Source organism: Tauraco erythrolophus, chromosome 8, assembly GCF_009769465.1.
Source record: "Tauraco erythrolophus isolate bTauEry1 chromosome 8, bTauEry1.pri, whole genome shotgun sequence".
In the NCBI taxonomy this organism is placed as follows: Eukaryota; Metazoa; Chordata; class Aves; order Musophagiformes; family Musophagidae; genus Tauraco; species Tauraco erythrolophus.
This window is the reverse complement of record NC_141472.1, coordinates 4,542,304-4,562,088: the sequence shown is the minus strand read 5'-3', so window position 1 is coordinate 4,562,088 and position 19,785 is coordinate 4,542,304. Positions and strand designations below refer to the sequence as shown.

The following is a 19,785-nucleotide window of genomic DNA, read 5'->3' as shown; positions in this document are numbered from 1 at the left end:
GGGCCGCGGAGCACCGCGCAGCCAGCGCGGGGGGCGGCAGCCCACGCGTGTCCGCGGCATCCCCCCCCCATCCCACTCCCGTGGCTCTTCCATCCTTCCAGCTCTCCCGGCCCGGCACAGACCTGCTTCCCCCCCTCCTCCCTCAAATCCTGCTGCTTTCATGTGCGGGTTTGGTTTTTCCCCGACGGTAACAGCGGGATGCGGAGCTGAGGTGATGTTTTTTTTGGGGGGAGGATGCGCTCAGCTGGTGAGACCGGATGTAAAACGGGCCGTTCTTCCCACTCAAAGACCACACATAAGATGAAAGGCTCATTAGAAACCCCAAAATTTAGATTCGGGGTGGTTCAAACCCAGCAGTGACTCAGCCAGGAGGGGTTTTCCCTAAATCCCCTTTAATTCCAACCCCCCCCGCCCCGTTCTGGCCACTGAAACGAACCGTAAAGGAAAACAGCCAGTGAAGTCACAAAGTGCTGGATCTCAAGGCATCACGGAGGTTTGGCATGGGGCGTTCCCGTGGTGGGACAGGGCAGCAAATGCTTCACCTGGGATATAATTTGTAATTATAGAATTGTGAAATAAGAATTAATCTAAGACACACAGCTTTTGCTCAGGTGCTGAAGATGGGGGGGCTTGGCGACGCCCTTGCACAGCTGGCTACCACTGGAAGGGGCTCTTCTCTCCCCAAATCAACCCCCCTTGGGGTACACATGGGAATTCCCCGTTTCCAACCCTCCCTGCTCCGTGGGCGCTGGGGATGCTGCCTGTATCCCGCGCACATCGACCGCGTCACCCACAGCAGCGGGGTGCCGGTGCGAAGTCCGGTCAAACACGGCAAAAAGGCTGATTTATTTCCGGATACGTGTTTAAACAGGGAGTGTAATAAAGCAGCGGAACGATTTGGCGAGGGCTGTGGCAGAGCCGCTGGCACAAGGGCAGCTGTTCTGCCAAGGAGGGGGCACGCGTGTGCGCTTGCTTTGGTTCAGCAGAAATTAATTTGGGGAGCCTGAGGGCCTGGGAAAACAAATCCTCGCTCCTCCCGTTTCCTTTTGTTGAGTCACTGTGGGAAAAGAAAGCCCAAACTCCTTCACTTTGGGTTGCCACTGGGTTTTTCCAGCCCTTCTGCGTGCCAGGCTCGGAGTGGTGATGGGCACAGGAGGTGCTGGTGCATCCATGGGACTGTGGGCAGCTGGGAGAAATATGAGAGTGTCACCTCCTGCCCCTGGTCCAGTTCTTTCCTGGTGGCTTCTACATCAAAAAAACGGATTTTTCCATCTCTTTCACGGTCTGTATTAATGCCATTGGATATTGTGCCCTGTGCAATGCTTCCACAATGCACCTCTGGCCCCAATTCTGCTTGTGCCACTCCCAGGGCAGATTTGTCCAGGGGGGATTTGATGCCCAGGTGGGCTGGCTTTAGTCATCTGCCGCAGGTGCTCTCCTCCAAGCACCTGAGGAGCCCCACCGCTTTGCAGAGCTCCTCTGTAACGAGCGTTATTCATATCTGCAGCACGCTTGTAACAGCCACTAATCATTTTATTGCTCTTTATAATCTATTTAAAGCACAATTATGAAAAAAAAAAAATCTATACGGAGTTACAGCCGAAAGCACATTTTAGTTACGTTATAAATCCCTGGAAAACAACCATCTATCACCAAAACCGGTGCTCCTTGCTCGGCTGACAGCAATGGATGTTGCTGTGTTCCACCGAGGGCCGATGAGCAGGGGAAGGCTGGGGGCAGACCTGGGCCGGCTCCTGTCGGCCCTTCAAAGCACGATTCCTTCGGGATCCAGCAGCAGGTAATCCCGCAGAGGTTTGGGAACAGGCAGCAATGCGATAAGGCAATGGCATTTGCTGCCAAACTTTTTCCGAATGGTGGAGCGGCATAAATGTTGCAGGCACCGGACTGTGCCCGCCAGCCGGAAAAAGGACTCGTAGAATAGCTGGTGTTGCTGCAAGGGGAGACGGGGAGAGAAAAAAAAACAAACACATGGAATATCAGCTGGTTTTATTTTTTTCCTGATTAAGCCAAATAAGCCAGAGGGAGTTTTGAGATGAAGGTCTAAAGGGAGGAGGTAAGAGACCCCTTGGCGATGTTTGCCCGTGGGTTAGGGGGTCCGTGCGCTGACACGGCTCCTGCCAGTGAAGGCTGGATGAGGAATTCTCCTGTGGAAGCGCACGTGAAGAAAGCCAGCCTGGCCATGGGTGGTGCTTGGGGAGGGTGCTCTCCTGCCCACCGGCAGCAGCAGCCCTGCAGAAAGCCTCGGAGCTGACGTGGAAGAGACCTGCTTGTCTCTGAGACTGGGAAACGAAGCAGGATCGGTCTGTGCAGCCTCAACCTTTCCTTAGCTTGGCATAAAAATAATTTCTCCCGTCTCCAAGAACGTGCTGAAGGGCTTTATTTGCATTTCAGCAGCTGCCCCCCACCTCACAGCCAAGTTATCCGCAGACCTGCGGGAGCAAGGCGGCCGGCTGGGACCACGCAGGAGCGGGCTGGCCGTACCAGTTGCACGTCTGGGACAAGCTTTTGGAAGCCAAAATCGGTGATGTGGCCTCCTGCCGCGCAGTGGTCTGGTGCCAGGGTCGCTTCCAGATGCTGGGATTGTATTTTATTGCCAGCCAGGGGTGGGTATGGGGGTTTGGTGGTGATGGAGCTAAAGGGCTGCAAAGCTGCTGAGATGAAGTGAGTGTGTGGTGGTACTCTGAGGACTATTCCTATTTTTTTTTTTTTCCCCTCCCGAGTGAAGTTTGGGTGAGGAAAAAAAACTCTTGGTGGGTAGAACTCCCCTCCTTGGGGCTCAGCTGTGCCTATCAAACTGTCAGCACCATCTCACCTGGAACACCTCCTCCGGCACGGCCTCAGCCCATTTTTCGGAGATAGGGATTTGCGCGTAGGAGTTGAAGAGGACTTCGATGATCTCCGGCACGGCTGCACAGGACTTCAGCACCTAGTGGTGGGCAACAGAGAGGGTTCAGATGGAGGTGCATGACCCAGAGGGGCAGAGCATCCATGTGCTGCAGCCGGGACTCATCCCATCCCATCACGGTCCAGGCTGGGATGGTCCCGTGTCAGTATGAGGCAGGTGTAGGGTTTGCCCTGGCATGCTTTGGAGATCTTTCTCCAGCTGTGAAGTGGTAGGAAGACCTGCTTTGCTGTGCTGCTTCATCTGGATGCGGCCCTTGCTTGTTATTTACATTTTTGGCTTGCGTGTGATAAGCCAGGATAATATTTTCTTTATTGTTTGATGTAAAATCAATGAAACGCAGAGCCATAAGGCGGCTGCACTGACGGCTGATGTTCCAAGCCTGTCTCTTGACATCCCTGGGCAGGAAAAAACGCTCCTTGCTGGTCCCTCCTGCCCGTGCTGGCTCTATCCTGCCCTTCACCCTGCCGCCCCGCGCGGATGTTTTCATTTCCATCCTTCCCAGCAGCACGGCCAACGCTGATGCCATGGTCCCTTCTCCCTCCTTGGACCAGGAGGCTCTCCCAGATTCTCCCAGCCCCCCGGCTTATTATTTCCCAAAGCACCCTGACCCCGATTGCAAAATCCCGGGTGCGAGGGAAGGCGCAGGGGCTGTTTTGGGGTGGGTACCTTGACGAAGGCGGGGGGCCATATTTTCTGGGAGCCGTGGTTGAGCAGCAGCTGGACGGTGAGGTGAGGCCTCAGCTCCTTCTTGAAGGCTGCGCTCTGCAGCGCGCAGCCCAGCGGGGAGACGCCGTCGTAGTCGATGGCGTTGACGTCGGCCCCGCGCCGCAGCAGGAAGCGCGCCAGGTCGGCGTTGGCGGCCCCGCACGCCTTGTGCAAGGGGCTCCTCCTCATCTCATCCCGGGCATCGATGTCGGCGCCGTGGGCAGCCAGAAGCCGGCAGAGCTGCAGGCAGTCCTCGCCGGTGCCCGGCGCCTGCCCGCAGAGGACGCCGAGGGCTGTCTCCTCCCGCGCGCTGCGGGCGTCGACGCAAGCTCCGTGGCGGAGGTAGAGGTGGGCATGGTCGTAGAGGCAGTGCCTGGCCGCCACGTGCAGGGCCGTCTCCCCACTGTCCTCGCTGGGCAGGTCGACGGTGGCCCCGTGTCTCAGCAGGAGCTTGGCGCATCTGCGAAGAGATGGAGAGGATGGAGGGTGCACCACCCAGGGGGGTTTTGGGGGGATGCAAGCATGGATTGGATTGGGAGCCATGGAGGATGATGGGGTGAGAGGTGGCGTGAGGTGAGGATGGGGGTCAGAATGGCGCTGGGTTCCCACAAGGGTTAGGGCAATCGAGGATTTTGGGAGGGAGTAGCAGAGGCTGTGGAGTGTGACCTTGCGCCCTGGTGCCCACACAGAGGTGGTGATGGTGGTTTGGGCAACGTCTCCCTCTTGCCCTTGACCATCATCATTGATGAGTGGTCATCCTTGACCATCATCATTCATGAATGGTCATCCTGGACCATCTTGACCCACCAGGATCCCACCATCCTAGGCCCACCAGGGAGCGGTGATCCTTGTCTTGGCTGTGCTGGTGGTCAGGCAGCACCGGGAGTGGTGCCCATGATTAGCCATGTCAGCCGGGTCTGTCCCAGCTGGTGAGGGATACATCCAGCCATGACGAGGACATGGAGGGTGATGGGCCCCTTCATGCCGTCGGTGTCAGCTGCAGTTTCATCTCCTGGCACGGGCATAGACCTGGAGTGTTATGGAGACAATCTATACAATCACCCCCCTTGGATGACATCCACAGAGCTTCTCAGCTGCAAACATCCTAAACTGCTGCCTCCACCTTAATCTGTGCTGAGACCAAGCTGACATGGAGTGAAACCTTCCATAACACCTCTGTGCAGCAGAAGACCTCGGAATGGGTTTGCTTGGGTATAAAAACGGGTTTCCCTTCTCCTGTTAAGGTACCCAAACACCTATGTTGGGCTCTCACCCCGGAGAGGACTAAAGGATGATGTTTTCTGCCTGTCCTGAAAAGAAACACCTTTGCAGGCCTGTGGAAATGAGTTTTGCTGGCTTGTTTGGCACTCGGTGACGATGGAGTGGCAGCACCTGCAGTTCCCAGGAGGAATTAATTAAGATAAGCAGTCCTCCCGTTCTTAAATCACTGCTCCCACCTCTTTTTCTTTCTAACATGACCACGCATGGTTGCAAAGAGGGGTCATGGCTGCTGGTTCCTATCAGACCTTTCTGCCTCCTGTGTCCTTCTGACAACAGATGGGGGTTAAAGATGCCTGGTATGCCCCAATGTTTTGTGTGTGTTTTTTTTTTTTTTTTTTTTTTTGTGTGTGTGAGTAAATGGATGTGATCAGCCAGTCTAAATGAATCAAAGTGACTGCTCCGTCTCCCGCCGGGAGCTGCCGAGGCTGGCACAGCTCAATGTCACTGCCAGGGCAGGGCTGTTGGCAGCCAGGTTAACGTCAGGGGACGAGCTCGCTGCTGTGGCACGGAGGAGGTATGTATTAGGAGGGGGGCCAGACCCACACGCAGTCTGAGCAAGACATTGAAAACACAGCCAGCTCGTGTTTCCCATGAGATACTGCTGGGGAGGTGGGAAGAGTGGTCCTTCAAGAAGCCTCAGCAATGGCTGGCTGGAGTCTAGGGAGGTGTGTCACAGAATTATAGAACGGTTTGGGTTGGAGGGGACCTCAAAGGTCATCTATTTCCAACTCCCCTGCCATGGGCAGGGACACCCTTCACTACACCAGGTGGCTCAGAGTCTCATCCTTCACACTTTCAGGGATGGGGCAGCAACAACTTCTCTGGGCAACCTGTTCCAGTGCCTCACCACCCTCAATGTAAAAAATTTCTTCCTTATATCAAATCTAAATCTCTCCTCTTTCAGTTTAAATCCATCACCCCTTGTCCTGTCACTACATGCCCTTGTAAAAAGTCCCTCTCCAGCTTTCCTGTAGCCCCTTTAGGTACTGGAAGGCTGCTGGAAGGTCTCCCCGGAGCCTTTTCTTCTCCAGGCTGAACAGCCCCAACTCTCTCAGTCTGTCTTCATAGCAGAGGTGCTCCAGCCCAGATAGGGTATCAACTTTTAACTCCCCCCCACCTGTTTTATTTTCCTCTAATAAGCTTTTCTTTTAGCTCAGGCTTCCCTCAGAGCCCTGAGTGGAGTTCTGGAAATGAGGGGGAGCACAGTCCCAGTCCGATCCTTCCTGCAGGAGGAATGGGCAAGAGGAGGAGCCCCGGGGAGGAAGGATGGTGCCAGGGCATTGCTTGTTTTTCCTGGGCCAGATGAATGCTAATACATGTGGGAAAAATAATAATAATAAAATAGTAATAATCTATTTGAATCTTTCTGGACCTGTAGCATCACCCTTGCTCAAGATTTGACAGGGGCTGGTGAGATGTTCGCTGTTATCAGCAGTACCACATCTGCAAATACTTCCTTGGACTCCTTTTCCCATACGTATCAAGCCTGAGTTTGCCAGGAAAAAATTCCTGCAGGATCTGTGGGGACAGGCTGTTCCTGCTACCTTTGCAGGTGCCGTTCTCCCAGATGCTGCCAGCCCACACCGGATGCTGGGGATGCAGTTGGGGGGTGAGCAGATTGAGTGTGGGGTTGTGCTAGCCCCCAAATCCCTGGATCCTTACTTTACAATTCCTCTTTTAGTCTAAAACCTGCTGAATCCCTTTCTCAAGCAATGGCTTGTCTCGCTGAGGCTTTTTTTGGTGCTCACCGTCTGCTGCCGGTCGGTAAAGCTTTGTTGGCACTCGGTCACGTTTACTGGTCTTGTCCCACCTTGACAGCAGGGAATTTGTAGCCCTAATTATAATGACTGCCTTGGGACCTCTCTGGGCTAGCTTAATCCTGACACCACGGTTAGCTCTGGCACCCTAAAATAGCGTATTCTGGGCAAAACGAGGGATGGTTCTGCAGGGAAAAATGGAAAAAAAAATTTTTTGGAAGACACCCAAGTCGGTTTATATTGAATTTCCCCCCATCCCAGGTGCATCTCCCTTGGCAAAGAGGGAATGCCAGCGAGGGGCTATAAATAAGGAGTGATCTCCTCCGGATAATGGAAACGGTGGGCCCCTGCGAGGAGCACGTGCCTCCCGTTTGGATGCAGGGGGCATCAGCAGGTGCTGGGTGGATGCTCTTATTTTAGCCTCTGATCTCTGCTGCTGAACTTCCAGCGTTTCTGGCTTCTTGTGTTTTTTTTTCTTTTTTCAAACACCCCATTGCTCACCACCAGATTGGACTAAAATCCCGTTAAATAAGGGTCAGCTAATGCTTGCTGCTTTTTGAGGGCTCCTCTCCAATTTTCCGGGAATATTACAAGAAACCACAGGTTTAGATCAGCAGAAATTCAGGCATCAGGGTGGCAAAGCAAACCAGTTTGTTTTCCATTAGCCTGGTACCATCCACCTGGCTGAGCAGCTCACTGGCAGCAGCTGTATCGCAGGAGCGATTCCTCAAAGAATGGCCTTTGCATGCTGCTGTGCCTGATTTTGCCTAGTTTAAACTCACTTCCAAACTCTTCCTAACTCATTTGCAGGTGATGGGTAACATGCCTGAACTCCTCCTTGCTTGGGTAAGTCGCTCGTTAGGTCAGAATTACACTAATTCTTGATAACTGTCGTTAGTACTACAGGTTTGCCTTGTGCTGGAGTCCTGGCTCGAATAAAGGGGATAAAATGATTTGGGTTTTATTTTTCCTCCTTCTGTCCTCAATAGAGTCGGGGCAGACGTCGGTGTGATGTTGGGCAGGACGTGCCCATCGCCCTCCCCTGCCCTTTCGCTGCCAGGACCGCTCCTGCTGGCCGTGGCTCCCGGCATCCCAGTGGGATGCTGTTCAGTTTGGGATGAGAAACGCCCAGGCTGGGAAAGTAGGATCGAACTTGAAATGGAATGCGATGAATAACCAGCAGGAGGAGCAGGAGGTTGGGGCAACGGAGGCTGGAGGAAAATTCCTGTCCTAGAAACCTGCTCAGGCCCTTAGTATTTTTAAGGAAAAAATAATTTCCTACAAGAAGGGGAAAGGAAGGCTGTTTTTCTTTAAAAAATGAAAATCTTTTGGGCACTGCAAATCCACCAGTGAAACACAGCCAAGGGCTGGTCGTGGCGGGGCTGGTCATGCCAGCCTGGGGACCGCTCTGCTGCCGTGGGGCGAATGCCAGCCCAGGAGCATCGCTCTCTGCACTGGCTCTTTGCTGAAGTTTTGTGAGTTGTGGATACACCGCTGTATGAGCCCTCATTTTGGGACACCAGCTTGAGGAGAAGCTTTTCCAAAGAGCAAGGTCAGGCCTTGGGTTATGCTCTGTGTCTGTTTTTGGCTCTTTATTTCTTGCTCTGGACCCATTAAAAAGCTGGTCGTTCCTGGCGGGAGGGGATGAGTTTCCACAACGATGGCTCCAAACACCCCAAGTTTTGGATTTTAGCAATGCTAAATGGAGCAGAGGATGAGGTTTAGCACTAGATGATGCTAAATGCTGGCTTTTAAAACCTGCTGTCTTTTTTTATTTGTAGCAATGCTTCCTTCCTGCAGCCAAAGGTGCAGCTTGTCCATGCCGATGCTGGAATAGCCAGAGGGTGCTATGGGCTGGATCCACCGACAGCAGGTTAGTGCCCATCTCCCTGGCATTTGGGAGCCTTGCTGTCTTGGTAGCGTTGCCTTTTTCAGTACCTGCCCTCCTGCTTGGCTCCTGTTTTCTGCTGATTCCTCCCATGATAAGCTACACTCATCTAACATCCCTTGAGCAAAACCCATCCCAACTCCCCGAGCTGGCTGCCCTTTTGCTCGCTCCCTACCCCATCATTTGTTGCACGAAGCCCCTTGGACACTGAGTCTCCTCTTGCATCGACTCATCCTATGAAGACAGGCTGAGAGAGTTGGGGCTGTTCAGCCTGGAGAAGAGAAGGCTCCAGGGTGACCTTCTAGCAGCCTTCCAGTAGCTAAAGGGGCTACAAGAAGGCTGGAGAGGGGCTTTTGACAAGAGCGTGTAGTGATAGGACAAGGGGTGATGGATTTAAACTGAAAGAGGGGAGATTTTGATTAGATAGAAGGAAAAATCGTTTGCACTGAGGGTGGTGAGGCACTGGAACAGGTTGCCCAGAGAAGTTGTGGCTGCCCCACCCCTGGAAGTGTTCAAGGCCAGGCTGGATGAGACTTTGAGCCACCTGGTGTAGTGGAGGCTGTCCCTGCCCATGGCAGAGGGGTTGAAATGAGGTGATCTTTGAGGTCCCTTCCAACCCAAACCATTCTGTGATTCTATCTCACCATTTGTCTCCCACCTCTTGATGCTGGAGGGTGGGAGCCAGAAGACAAACCTGTTTTCAAGCTTTCTCTCCACTCTGGGAGCTGAAGAAGTGAGTGCAAGAGCATCACTCAGCCCTAAGTCCAAGAGGTGGGAGTGACATCGTCTTTTCTCATACGTTGGCTTGACTGAGCCCTCTTCCCTATGTGACAGGCTGGGGAAGGCAAGCCCTGGGGGATTTCTCTCCACACAGGCTCTCCCTGGCTGCACAGGCAGCCTGGGATCTCCAGAGAGCTTTTTCAGACTAGCAGATCTGAAGGAGGACTCTACAAACGTGGCAGCGTTTGCCATCCCTTCTACTGCGGGTACCGCGATGGGAGGCGGGGGCTACATCCTGCATCCCTGCGATGTGCCTGCTCTTCCCCCTGGCACCGCTGGAGAGTTGAGACTCTTCCTCTCCCCCTCAATTATTTTTATTTTTTTTTTCGGGGTGCCAATAAAGGCAGGTTCCTTTAATCATCCCAGCTTTAAGAGGGAAACAGGAGAGCACCAGGGAGAGAGTGCAGTGAATTTAGAGACTCATCTTACCCCACCATGTTAATTATCTCTGCTGTAAAAAAGAGGTCAAGGAGAGGAACTCTACTAAATAGGCCGACGTTGGCATGAACAGCTCCTAAAGTGAAGAAGGTAAGACTGAACTTTACTGGAACTTTTTTTTTCCCCATCTCTTCAAAAAGCTCCTAGATTAAAGCTCTGATATCCTTTTTGTTGAAATCTCATGGATTCTGAAGCTCAAATGGCTGGAAGGAAGCCCAGATAATTTTTTTTTATCCCAGTCACTGAGAGGCTCAAAGGTTTTAAGTCCTGCCCCCATGGTGAATTGCCGAGTATATGGGAATACAGAAGAACCCGGCACATAGGTGTTCTGGCCATTGTTATCGAGAGGGAGAAAAATAAAATAGCTCTCTATGTAGGTCAATGACCTGCTCTTTATTGTCAGTAAAAAATTAAGGATGACCTAAAATCTACTACTCAATAAAAAAAATAATAAAATAAAAAAAAGAGGCAAGGTAAAGTAGTCTCCCCCTAATCAAAGAGGAAATGTTTGTGTTACCTAAAGCTTGACCTCCTCAGTCTCTAACTTTAGCAAAGTCTTTGCGATAGAAAAGCAGTAGTCGAAACCTCAAAACCTGTCTGAAATGTCTATTAATTTTTGATCTTTCAAGGGAGTTGGCTTAGTTATTGTAGAAGCCCCCGTAGCGCCGGGTAGCGTAGTTAAGGGTCTCTCAGCATTTCCATTATAAAGCCCCAATATTCAGGGGCTTGTAACTCAGCTGTTTCCGTGTTGTTGCTGTCTCATCCCTGCGTCGCTGTTTGCTGGCTCACCCGCCATCCCCCTCCGTCCTTCTGGGGGAAAGAACATGTAAATCGGTGACAATGACTCATTTTTTTCATATATATATTTTCCCCCCCCCCCCACCCCAAGCCTGGCCAAACCTGAGATATTCGGACCTCTGTGGACCATGGGGTCCTCTCCATGCACTGGGTCAGTTACTGGGCCCCATCTCTACTGGGGGAGAATGAGTCGGTGAAGCCTGAAATACCCCCGTGGGGCTTTTAAAATGGCTTGGGGTTTGGAGACCGAAGGTTTTAAGGTCAAAAGGGAGCTTGGGTGAAGGAATTAGAACCAGCTACTCATTAATGATGGGGGCTGCTTGTAGCATCCTGCCTTACCCATCCCCTTCCTTCCAACCCTCATCACACCAAGGATCTGTTTGATTAATCCCTAGATTTTTGGCTGAACCAAAATGTGCTTAATCCCTAGTTTTTTGGCCGAACCAAAATGTGCTTAATACTTGATTTTTGGCTGAACTAGAATGTGATTAATACTTGTTTTTTGGCCGTCTTGCAGAGACTCTTATTTATAAGCTGGGCTTGAGATATTTGCGACTGCAAACCTTTTCCTTTCTGGCTGCTTTTCTTTTCCAGAGCTCTTTCCCTGATGCCTGGCCCATGATACAACGGCTCCGTGGTGGGAACCTTGCCTTCACCACCTACTTCTGGTTAAGTTTGCTGCCTGCCTAAAAGGGAGAGGATTGAAGCTGGGGTGGCTTTCCACTGAAGCTGGCAGGTGATGAAATTCACTACGGCCCTAAGCAGTTTCATCAGGATATTGAGAGGCTGAGCTCTTTATACAAAAAAAAAAAAATAAAATCCCAATTCCTTGGGTGTAATGATTTCAGGCACTTAAAGTCCTACTAAGACATACATGTGTGCATGAAAAACTTATTTTTCAAGGCAATATTTGCACTCATCACCGTGTGATGCTGATCCACGGGTGAGAAGGGAGAAGATGCACACAGCCAAGCCTTAACCCTGACTATCAACTAAGGTGGACCTGTACATGGCTTGTGTAGGTGAGGAGGTGGGAGGATGGGTTCCCATCCTGCAGACCCCATCCCTTCCTTACGGTCCTAGAGCTGGGATTTTAGGAAGAGTGGGCAACCCGGTCAGCACCGACACCCCTGTCGCAGATGCGGTTGGCATGGGCTGAGGTTGGGGTGACCCATGTGCCCCATGACCAGACCTATCCTGAGCATCTCCTGGAGGGACGTGTGCTGGACCTGAGATGTGGGACATAGTGATTTTAGCATAAATCATCAGAAAAGAGGAGGAAGGAAAACCATGCGGAGCTGTGCTGGGCTTCTCCAGTCCATGGGAAGGAGACCTGGACTGTGCAATGTGCCCGGCACTGAAACGTCCCTTTTTGTCCATGCAGCAGCCGATACAGCCAGGAGTCATGGGAGCATGCGGGAAGCCTCGCCAGGGATCACAATGTCTTTTGCACCCCCATAGAGGCGAAAGTGCCGGAGTCTGCGCGCAGGGGATGCGGAGCGAGGTGATCAGCGGGGAGGGAGCGGGGGGGATGCTGATGGGGGATCCTCTCCTTACCCCAGGGAGTCTCGGGTGGTGCAGAAGTGCAGTGGGGCCAGGCCCTCGTCGCTCCGCAGGTTGGGGTTGGCCTTGTGCTCCAGCAGCAGCTCGACGCAGTCGCTGTGCCCCCCCCGGCAGGCTTCGTGCAGGGGCCCGTGCCCCGCGGGTGCCAGGTCGGGGTCGGCCCGTCGGTGGAGGAGGTGGCGCAGGCAGGCAGCGTGCCCACGGCGCGCGGCCAGCAGCAGTGGGGTGCTCAGCTCCTGCTTGTATCTCAGCGACCACAGCCCTGCGGGGAGGAGGCAGCGGGGCTGATGGCCGGGGTGGACCCCACCAGCTTCCCCTCCTCACCCCACCAGCCTTGCGGATGTGGGGGTGTTGGTAAACCCAAGCAAGGGTTGAGAATGGTTTGGGAGTAGCCCTGGGGAGAAGGACTTGGGGGTGCTGGTTGATGAGAAGCTCAACATGAGCCGGCAATGTGCGCTGCCAGCCCAGAAAGCCAACCGTGTCCTGGGCTGCATCCAAAGCAGCGTGGGCAGCAGGTCGAGGGAGGGGATTCTGCCCCGCTGCTCTGCTCTTGTGAGACCCCACCTGGAATACTGCGTTCAGCTCTGGGGTCCCCAACACAAGAAGGACATGGAGCTACTGGAGTGGGTCCAGAGGAGGCCACAAAGATGATCCGAGGGCTGGAGCATCCTCTGCTATGGAGACAGGCTGAGAGAGTTGGGGCTGTTCAGCCTGGAGAAGAGAAGGCTCCGGGGTGATCTTATAAGAGCCTTCCAGTACCTGAAGGGGGTCTACAAGAAAGCTGGAGAGGGACTTTTTGCAAGGGCATGTAGTGATAGGACGAGGGGCTATGGCTTTAAACTGAAAGAGGGGAGATTTTGATTTGATATAAGGAAGAAATTCTTCACTATAGGGCAGTGAAGCACTGGAACAGGTTGTTCAGAGAATCGTAGAATCTTCTGGTTGGAAGAAACCTTCAAGATCATCGAGTCCAACCCTTCACCCTGCACTGTCAGGGTCCCTAAACCATGTTCCTCAACACCAAATCCACACGGTTTTTAAACACCTCCAGGGATGGGGACTCCACCACCTCCTTGGGCAGCCTGTCCCAATACTTCACCACCCTCTCTGTAAAGAAATTTTTCCTGATATCTAACCTAAATTTCCCCTGGTGTAACTAAAACTATAAGCTGTGGCTGCCCCATCCCTGGAAGTGTTCAAGGCCAGGTTGGATGAGGCTTTGAGCAACCTGGTGTAGTGGAGGGTGTCCCTTCTCATAGCAGGGGGGTTGGAACTAGATGATCTTTGAGGTCCCTTCCAACCCAAACCATTCTATGATTCTATGTATAAACTGCAGCCACGTGCTGCTTTTTTTCCCTTTTTTTTTTTTTTTTTAGCTCCCTGGCAGCTTTAGGAGTTTCAAAGAGTCTGGTTACGGTCGGCAGCTGCTCTGAGTGCTGTTGGCAAAAGGGGAAGGAAAACTCTCCCAGTGCGTGCACATCCAGGAGCGGGATTTTGTATGGCATGAGCTGGGTAAATCAATACCCTGTGTGCAAAACCTGGCTGGCAGGAGCTAAAAGGCTCCAGCTGTACCCAGGGGAGGGAAAAAAACTGATTTTACTGGGCCTGAAGGCACCAAAGCTGGGTGGGAGGGTGCTGGGAGGGTGATGCAGGGCTGGAAATGGGCTGTGTTGGCTTTGAACTCAGCTGGAGCAAGGCATTGCATTTCCCAGCCCCTCTGGGACCACTGGTAGATGCACAGCACCCAGTGAGCATCCGGGACCACGGGGAGCATCCAGGGGTGGGAGGCACAAGGTGACACTATCCTGGGAGCATCTCCTTCCTCCCAGATAGGACCAGGCTGCTCTTTGAGCCCCTGCATAGGGAATTTGGGCTGCGAGCCCTCTTGCAAGCGTGCTGAAGCTGTGGAGCACCCTGTCCCAACCTGAAAAAAGTCATGTGGACGCACACTTTTTACGCTTTCCTGCCCCTCTGGTGGGTTAGTATGTGCAGAAGAGAAGAAAATAGTAGAAAAAAGTGCTGAATATTTAAGGCTAGGGCTGAGGGCACAGGCAGCTAACCAGAAACCAGCCACCTCGGGAGCAGGCTCTATAAATCAGCATTAGGCACTTAAATGCACTGCACCTCTCCTAGGTGGGGTTAGTAAATACCAGTTTGTTTTTTTTTAATTTTTCTGGACTGGCCTGTAATGGAAAAGTACCTGAGAGTCCGTAAGACGCTTGGCTTTTCACCTGCCACTCCAGCTCATTTTTACTGATCTCAAAAACCAGGTTGACGTCTTGATAGTATCGGTCAGTGAGGACCTTGAGGCTCCTCAGGTCTCCCGTGACCAGGGCTGTGTAATACTTGGTGGCAGGAGTGTGAGCCGTCAGAGGATGCTCTGAATCCAATTTGAGGGAAATCTGTAGCTTTTCCGTCACAGGTCCTGGTAACTCGCCCATTCCAGTGCTTCCCGTGGTGCGTAGGTCCTGGCTGGGCGGATAGACGGGCTCCTAGAGTTCATTGTTTCCGTCCTCCTGGGCTCATTGTCTAATTATAATCCAGTTCAGGCTCTATTGTCGTCGTATTTATAACTCAGGCAGGGTCAGACGATAACGGGCACGCGACACAATGAGAGTCAAAGGGTCACTGGGCTGCGTTGTGGGGGCACCTCTTGGATTAAATCGCTGGTTTAATTACGGGCAGCAGCTTGGGATGTGGGTGTCCAGGCTGGGAGGAAAACGATGCCTAGAGTTTAGGGGGTAAAAAGAAAAAGAGATTTAGCCAGCTCTTGTCTGCCCAGCCCTGTATAACCTGATTTGTGTGCTCTCAGCTCTGAGAAGTAGTTTTTTCTCTGCCTAAAGGTGTATTTTTTTTTTTTCTCATTAAGGCAATCACACCTCTTCCAGTGTTTCCAGTCTCGTCATTGCTATAGGGAAAAATCTGGGTGCCACATTAGTGGCCGCCACGACTCAGCCTGGCATTCTGGCACGTTCATAGAATCATAGAATCGTTAGGGCTGGAAGGGACCTTCAAAGGTCATCTAGTCCAACCCCCCTGCAAGGAACAGGGATATCTCCAACTAGATCAGGTTGCTCAGGGCCTCGTCCAACCTGGCCTTGAACGTCTCCAGGGATGGAGCATCCACCACCTCTCTGGGCAACCTGTTCCAGTGTTCTACAACTCTCATGGTAAAAAATTTTTTCCTAATATCCAATCTGAATCTACCTTCCTCTATTTTAAAACCATTACCCCTTGTCCTATCACAACTGGCCCTCCTGAATAGCCTCTCCCCATCTTTCCTGTAGGCCCCCTTGAGGTACTGGAAGACCGCTATAAGGTCACCCCGGAGCCTCCTCTTCTCCAGGCTGAACAGCCCCAACTCTTTCAGCCTGTCCTCATAGGAAAGGTGCTCCAGCCCTCTTATCATCTTCGTGGCCCTCCTCTGGACCCTCTCCAACTGGTCCATGTCCTTCTTATGTTGGGGACTCCAGAACTGGACGCAGTACTCCAGGTGAGGTCTCACGAGGGCAGAGTAGAGGGGAAGAATCACCTCCCTCGACCTGCTGGCCACGCTCCTCTTGATGCAGCCCAGGACGCGGTTGGCCTTCTGGGCCGCAAGAGCACATTGCCGGCTCATATTGAGCTTCTCGTCCACCAGTACTCCCAAGTCCTTCTCCTCAGGGCTGCTCTCGATCCATTCTCCGCCCAGTCTGTATTTGTGCCTGAAGGGGATGCAAAGCACTTGGCAAAGGCCAGCGAGGTATGAATCCTTCCCAGGGCTTTGGCAGGGTGAGCTGCTCTCCCCGCCGATGCCTTGTATAGGAGAGAGAAAGCGCCCAGCCTCTGCTGCTGTTTAAGCACGGGGATGGGTGCCAGCAGAGCTGCCCTGAGGCTCGTGGGTCCTTTCTTCAAGGTCACAGGAGAAATCCGTGGCGGAGACGAGAATAGACCTTGGCATCTCATGACTCGGAGGCTCCGGGTGATGCAGGTTCCCCGCCAGCCCTCCCATCCCACCTCCCCAGGGAAGAAACATGATCAAAGTGGGTCTGGGGAAGATGTTCTACTGTATCAAAGCAACCAGATGGGGAGGAGCTGATGCAACACTTCGTGGTTCCTCTCTGTGGGGAGTCAACCTGGGGCTGGAAGAAATGTTTGGGACCTTCCCTGTAGCCCTCTGCAAGTGGGGACCTTGGTGGGCTCCTGTGGGTGACCACAAGCATCCTTGTGCCAGCCCTGGGCCAGCACAGAGTAAGCATCATCTGAGGTTTCTTCATGGGTTTCCTCAGCACGGCTGTGGAAATCAATCCGGAAATCCATCCATTGCGGATAAACATCCAGTCGTCTGGCCCTGGACACCATGGGAAGAGCGTGGAGCAGCGAAACTCGCAGTGCATCTATCCAGGATGGGGTTGTGCTGAGCCAGAGAGGTCTGACTTGGGTTCCTTGTGTAAATTAACCCCTTGTGCAGAGGACACTTTGCCTTGAGGTCCCTGTTCACCTGCAGTCACGGTGGGACATCATTTGGGTCAATCTATGTGGTCTTTCCTGCTTTCTTCCTCCTCCTGAACTCAGGGCTGGCCTTCCCACCTGGCTGCCTGATCTGCAACTGCTCGCTTGGTTTGAACCTCCAAATCCTTTATCTCAAAGACAATTTCGTCTTTATCTCTTCTTTTACCACTTGTTGCTATTCTGCTACCTCCAGCCTTTGTGTGTCCCTTCACCCTCCTGATATCAACCGAACCACCTCCTCAAAGTGTTGCTTTGGGATGAAAAATAGCCTCCTTATCCCCTGGGGTCCCGCAGCTGGTACAGGAGAAGGTTCGGAGCCCCGGGGAGCGGCACAGACTGGGAACCTTTTCCCCAGGGAGTTGTCCTGGGTCGTGTTTCCGCAGCCCTGGCTCACGTCCCCTCGCTGCTCGTTAGCAACCCTGCAATATTTTGGCAGGGGAGCAGAGGAAGCCTGCCTTCACGTGCCCTTGCTCGCGCTGAGAGGATCGCTTTCCCGTGGCATGGACCACCTCCCACCCCAGCACCCGGGTATATTTAGCTGGGGAGTCCAGACCATCTCGGACAGACGTGGGCTAATTTTTGAGGGGGGTGTGTATATGTGTGTGCCTATGGCACTAATCTGCATCTATTTGCATATAACGCTCCCTTCTCAGGTCACGGTAACGACAGGGTTAACAGCGTCGCTGGTGGCCAGTAAAAATAGCCAGGGCTGGCCAATGTAGGAAAAAAAAAAGTCCTCTTGTAGCTGAGTGGCACATACAAACGCCCGAGCCTGAGCTCCTGCCAGCCAAGTCAAGTGCTTTTTCCACCGATGAGTGGCAAGTGATGTCAGGATGAAAGGCTATTCCCGTGTTTTTAAGGAGAATGCTGTCGTACAGGCAGGAGTGAGTTACTGCAGAGAGGAGGTGGCAGCCAGGACACCTGTGGAGCATCCCAGAGCTGGCTCAGAGCACGGGGGAGAAGTCCCCAGCTGGATTTGGGAGGAAAATTGGGGGTTTTCATAGAATCATAGAATGGTTAGGGCTGGAAGGGACCTTCAAAGGTCATCTAGTCCGACCCCCCTGCAAGGAACAGGGATATCTCCAACTACATCAGGTTGCTCAGGGCCTCGTCCAACCTGGCCTTGAACGTCTCCAGGGATGGAGCATCCACCACCTCTCTGGGCAACCCGTTCCAATGTTCTACAACTCTCATGGTAAAAAATTTTTCCTAATATCCAATCTGAATCTACCTCCCTCTATTTTGACTGCTTACAAACTCCCCGTTGCCTTTGGGTAGCAATTTTGGGCTGTGGAGGAAGGCTGACCCTTGTCTCCTCTGCCACCGCTGTGCTGCACGGCCTTGGGCGCATCACTGGTCCTCCCAGCAGCCCGGTCCCTGCACCCTGAGCATCCGAGGGCCTGATCCTCCAACCAATTAAGGTTGGGATCATCCTTACGTGTCCTTACTTTGGTGGAAACGTCCCTGCACAGGCTCAGGCCCCAAACGCCGGTGAGGATGAGCACTTCACGAGCAGCAGCCTCGCACTCGCTCATCTCAACTGCGGGGGTAGCATCTTAACCTTCTCCCCGCGCGCGGCTGTTTGCAGAGCACACCTCATTTACCAAAACATTAAGCGTTTTACGTCCTCAGATCAAGTGTATCTGCTAATAATGACTTAAATTTTCTGCGCCAGCTTCGCGTTACGAGGAAAACTCATTCCCGGCGCAGGAAAGAGCACGAAACGCAGAAGCAAAATGACTTCAGCCCGAGCTTCTTCCCTGAGCTAAGCTGCTGCGTAACAACCCAGTCCTCACACCAGGGAGATTTCAACCCATCATAATTTGCCCTGATGGCTCAAAAAAGCATGAGGCCACCTAAAAAAAATCCGGTGAGTCCAGATGTGCCCGTGCTGAGAACTCCTGGCATCGCTGCTGTGATTTACAGCCGCCCTCCAGCAGTGGGGAATGGCGTTATCTTATTTTATTTAACTTTTTTTTTCTGTTTCCTAGGGAAATCTCCAGCACGGCGAAGGAGCCGGAGGGCTGGCAGCCCGCGGCACTGCCTCCTCCAGCTGCTCTCCAGCACGGCTGGCGATGTGTGCCTGATTTAAAGCTTGCACCCCCTCTTACCTCCCAAAATAATTAGAAATGAGCTGGCTGCGACAGCTGTGTGCATCTCCCTTCCCAGCACCCCGGGGCTATGGGGAGAAGAGGCCATGCCCATGATCGGGAGGTGGGTAGGTGGGATGGGGGAGCCCACCACGCCACGGTCAAACCACGGGCTGCCCAAGCCTACCTTGGAGGGACGGCGGTGTGAGGGCGGCTCTCCCCCTGGGATGACCAAGCGTGGGGCGGGAGGTTCAATCTCCTCTCTTGGAGCCAGGTGCCACCTTGCAAAGAGCCAACCTGCCACCGCGACGTCCCCACCTTTATATTTCCAGTGCTCTCCCCGCCTCCGTGTGACAGCACTGCCCAGTTATGTGGCTGGTGGCTGAGCCAGGGGATCAGACCGCAGGATTACCGAAACCACAAAGACACACGTCTCTGTGTCACGGGGAGGGGGGGTTATTTCATGTTTGCACCCCCCAAAAAAACACTTTTGCAGCTGCAATGGTGAGCGCAGAACCAGCCGAGCTGACCCACCAGCTCTCCTTTAAAAACTGCCACCCAGTAAAATATAAACTTACCCTGAGGCTGCATTGATTTTGTCCAGTTTTTATTGGGAATTAGGTAATATTTAAATAGTGCTGAAACATTTCCCTTTAACAGCTCTATATAACAGGGAAAGGTATTCCATGCTGCGCTGGTTTACGGTGGCCCTTCTTCGTTGAATGTAAATAATTCAATTCAATTAAAAAAAAGAAAAAAATACCCTTTCCAGTTCTCATAACCGTGCGGGGTTTTTCTTTTTCCATCAATTACAGGAACAAAAAAAACTTTAGCTCTTAGCTTAACTAAAAATACTAGGCTTCCCTCCTCCTTGCTGAAGAATTGCTGCGGCGTCCCCTGGAATTCAATCCCGGGGTGTGCATCCTCTTCCAAAGGCAAAGGGGAGTGCTACCAATTATTTAACCCCCTCAGTAACGTGCCCGTGAAATATCACCCTGAGCTCCAGCCTGGAAAACCACCCCAGACCCACCCTCCGTCACGCAGACCCCTGCCAGTCCGAGGCTGGGC

At 52.8% G+C, this 19,785-nt stretch overlaps 1 protein-coding gene across 1 annotated transcript; it reads right to left on the bottom strand.

Moving 5' to 3' along the window:
- Positions 1-1,765: 1,765 nt before the first annotated feature.
- Positions 1,766-14,577, bottom strand: ASB18 (ankyrin repeat and SOCS box containing 18). The gene is made up of 5 exons (XM_086615980.1): positions 14,337-14,577; positions 12,131-12,398; positions 3,593-4,091; positions 2,834-2,947; positions 1,766-1,951 (listed from the first exon to the last, which is right to left on the bottom strand). Exons 1-5 carry the CDS (start codon positions 14,575-14,577, stop codon positions 1,766-1,768), a joined length of 1,308 nt encoding a protein of 435 aa, XP_086472106.1.
- Between the last annotated feature and the right edge of the window lie 5,208 nt (positions 14,578-19,785).

Coding starts and splice junctions, on each gene's coding strand:
- ASB18 (XM_086615980.1), bottom strand. CDS start 14,577: ATGGGCGAGTTACCAGGACCTGTGACGGAAAAGCTACAGATTTCCCTC. Junction 4,092..12,130: donor ACCACCCGAGACTCCCTGGG/GTAAGGAGAGGA, acceptor ATCTCTTCGCAG/ATGCGCCAAGCTCCTGCTGA. Junction 1,952..2,833: donor TGCCGGAGGAGGTGTTCCAG/GTGAGATGGTGC, acceptor CTCCCCTTGCAG/CAACACCAGCTATTCTACGA.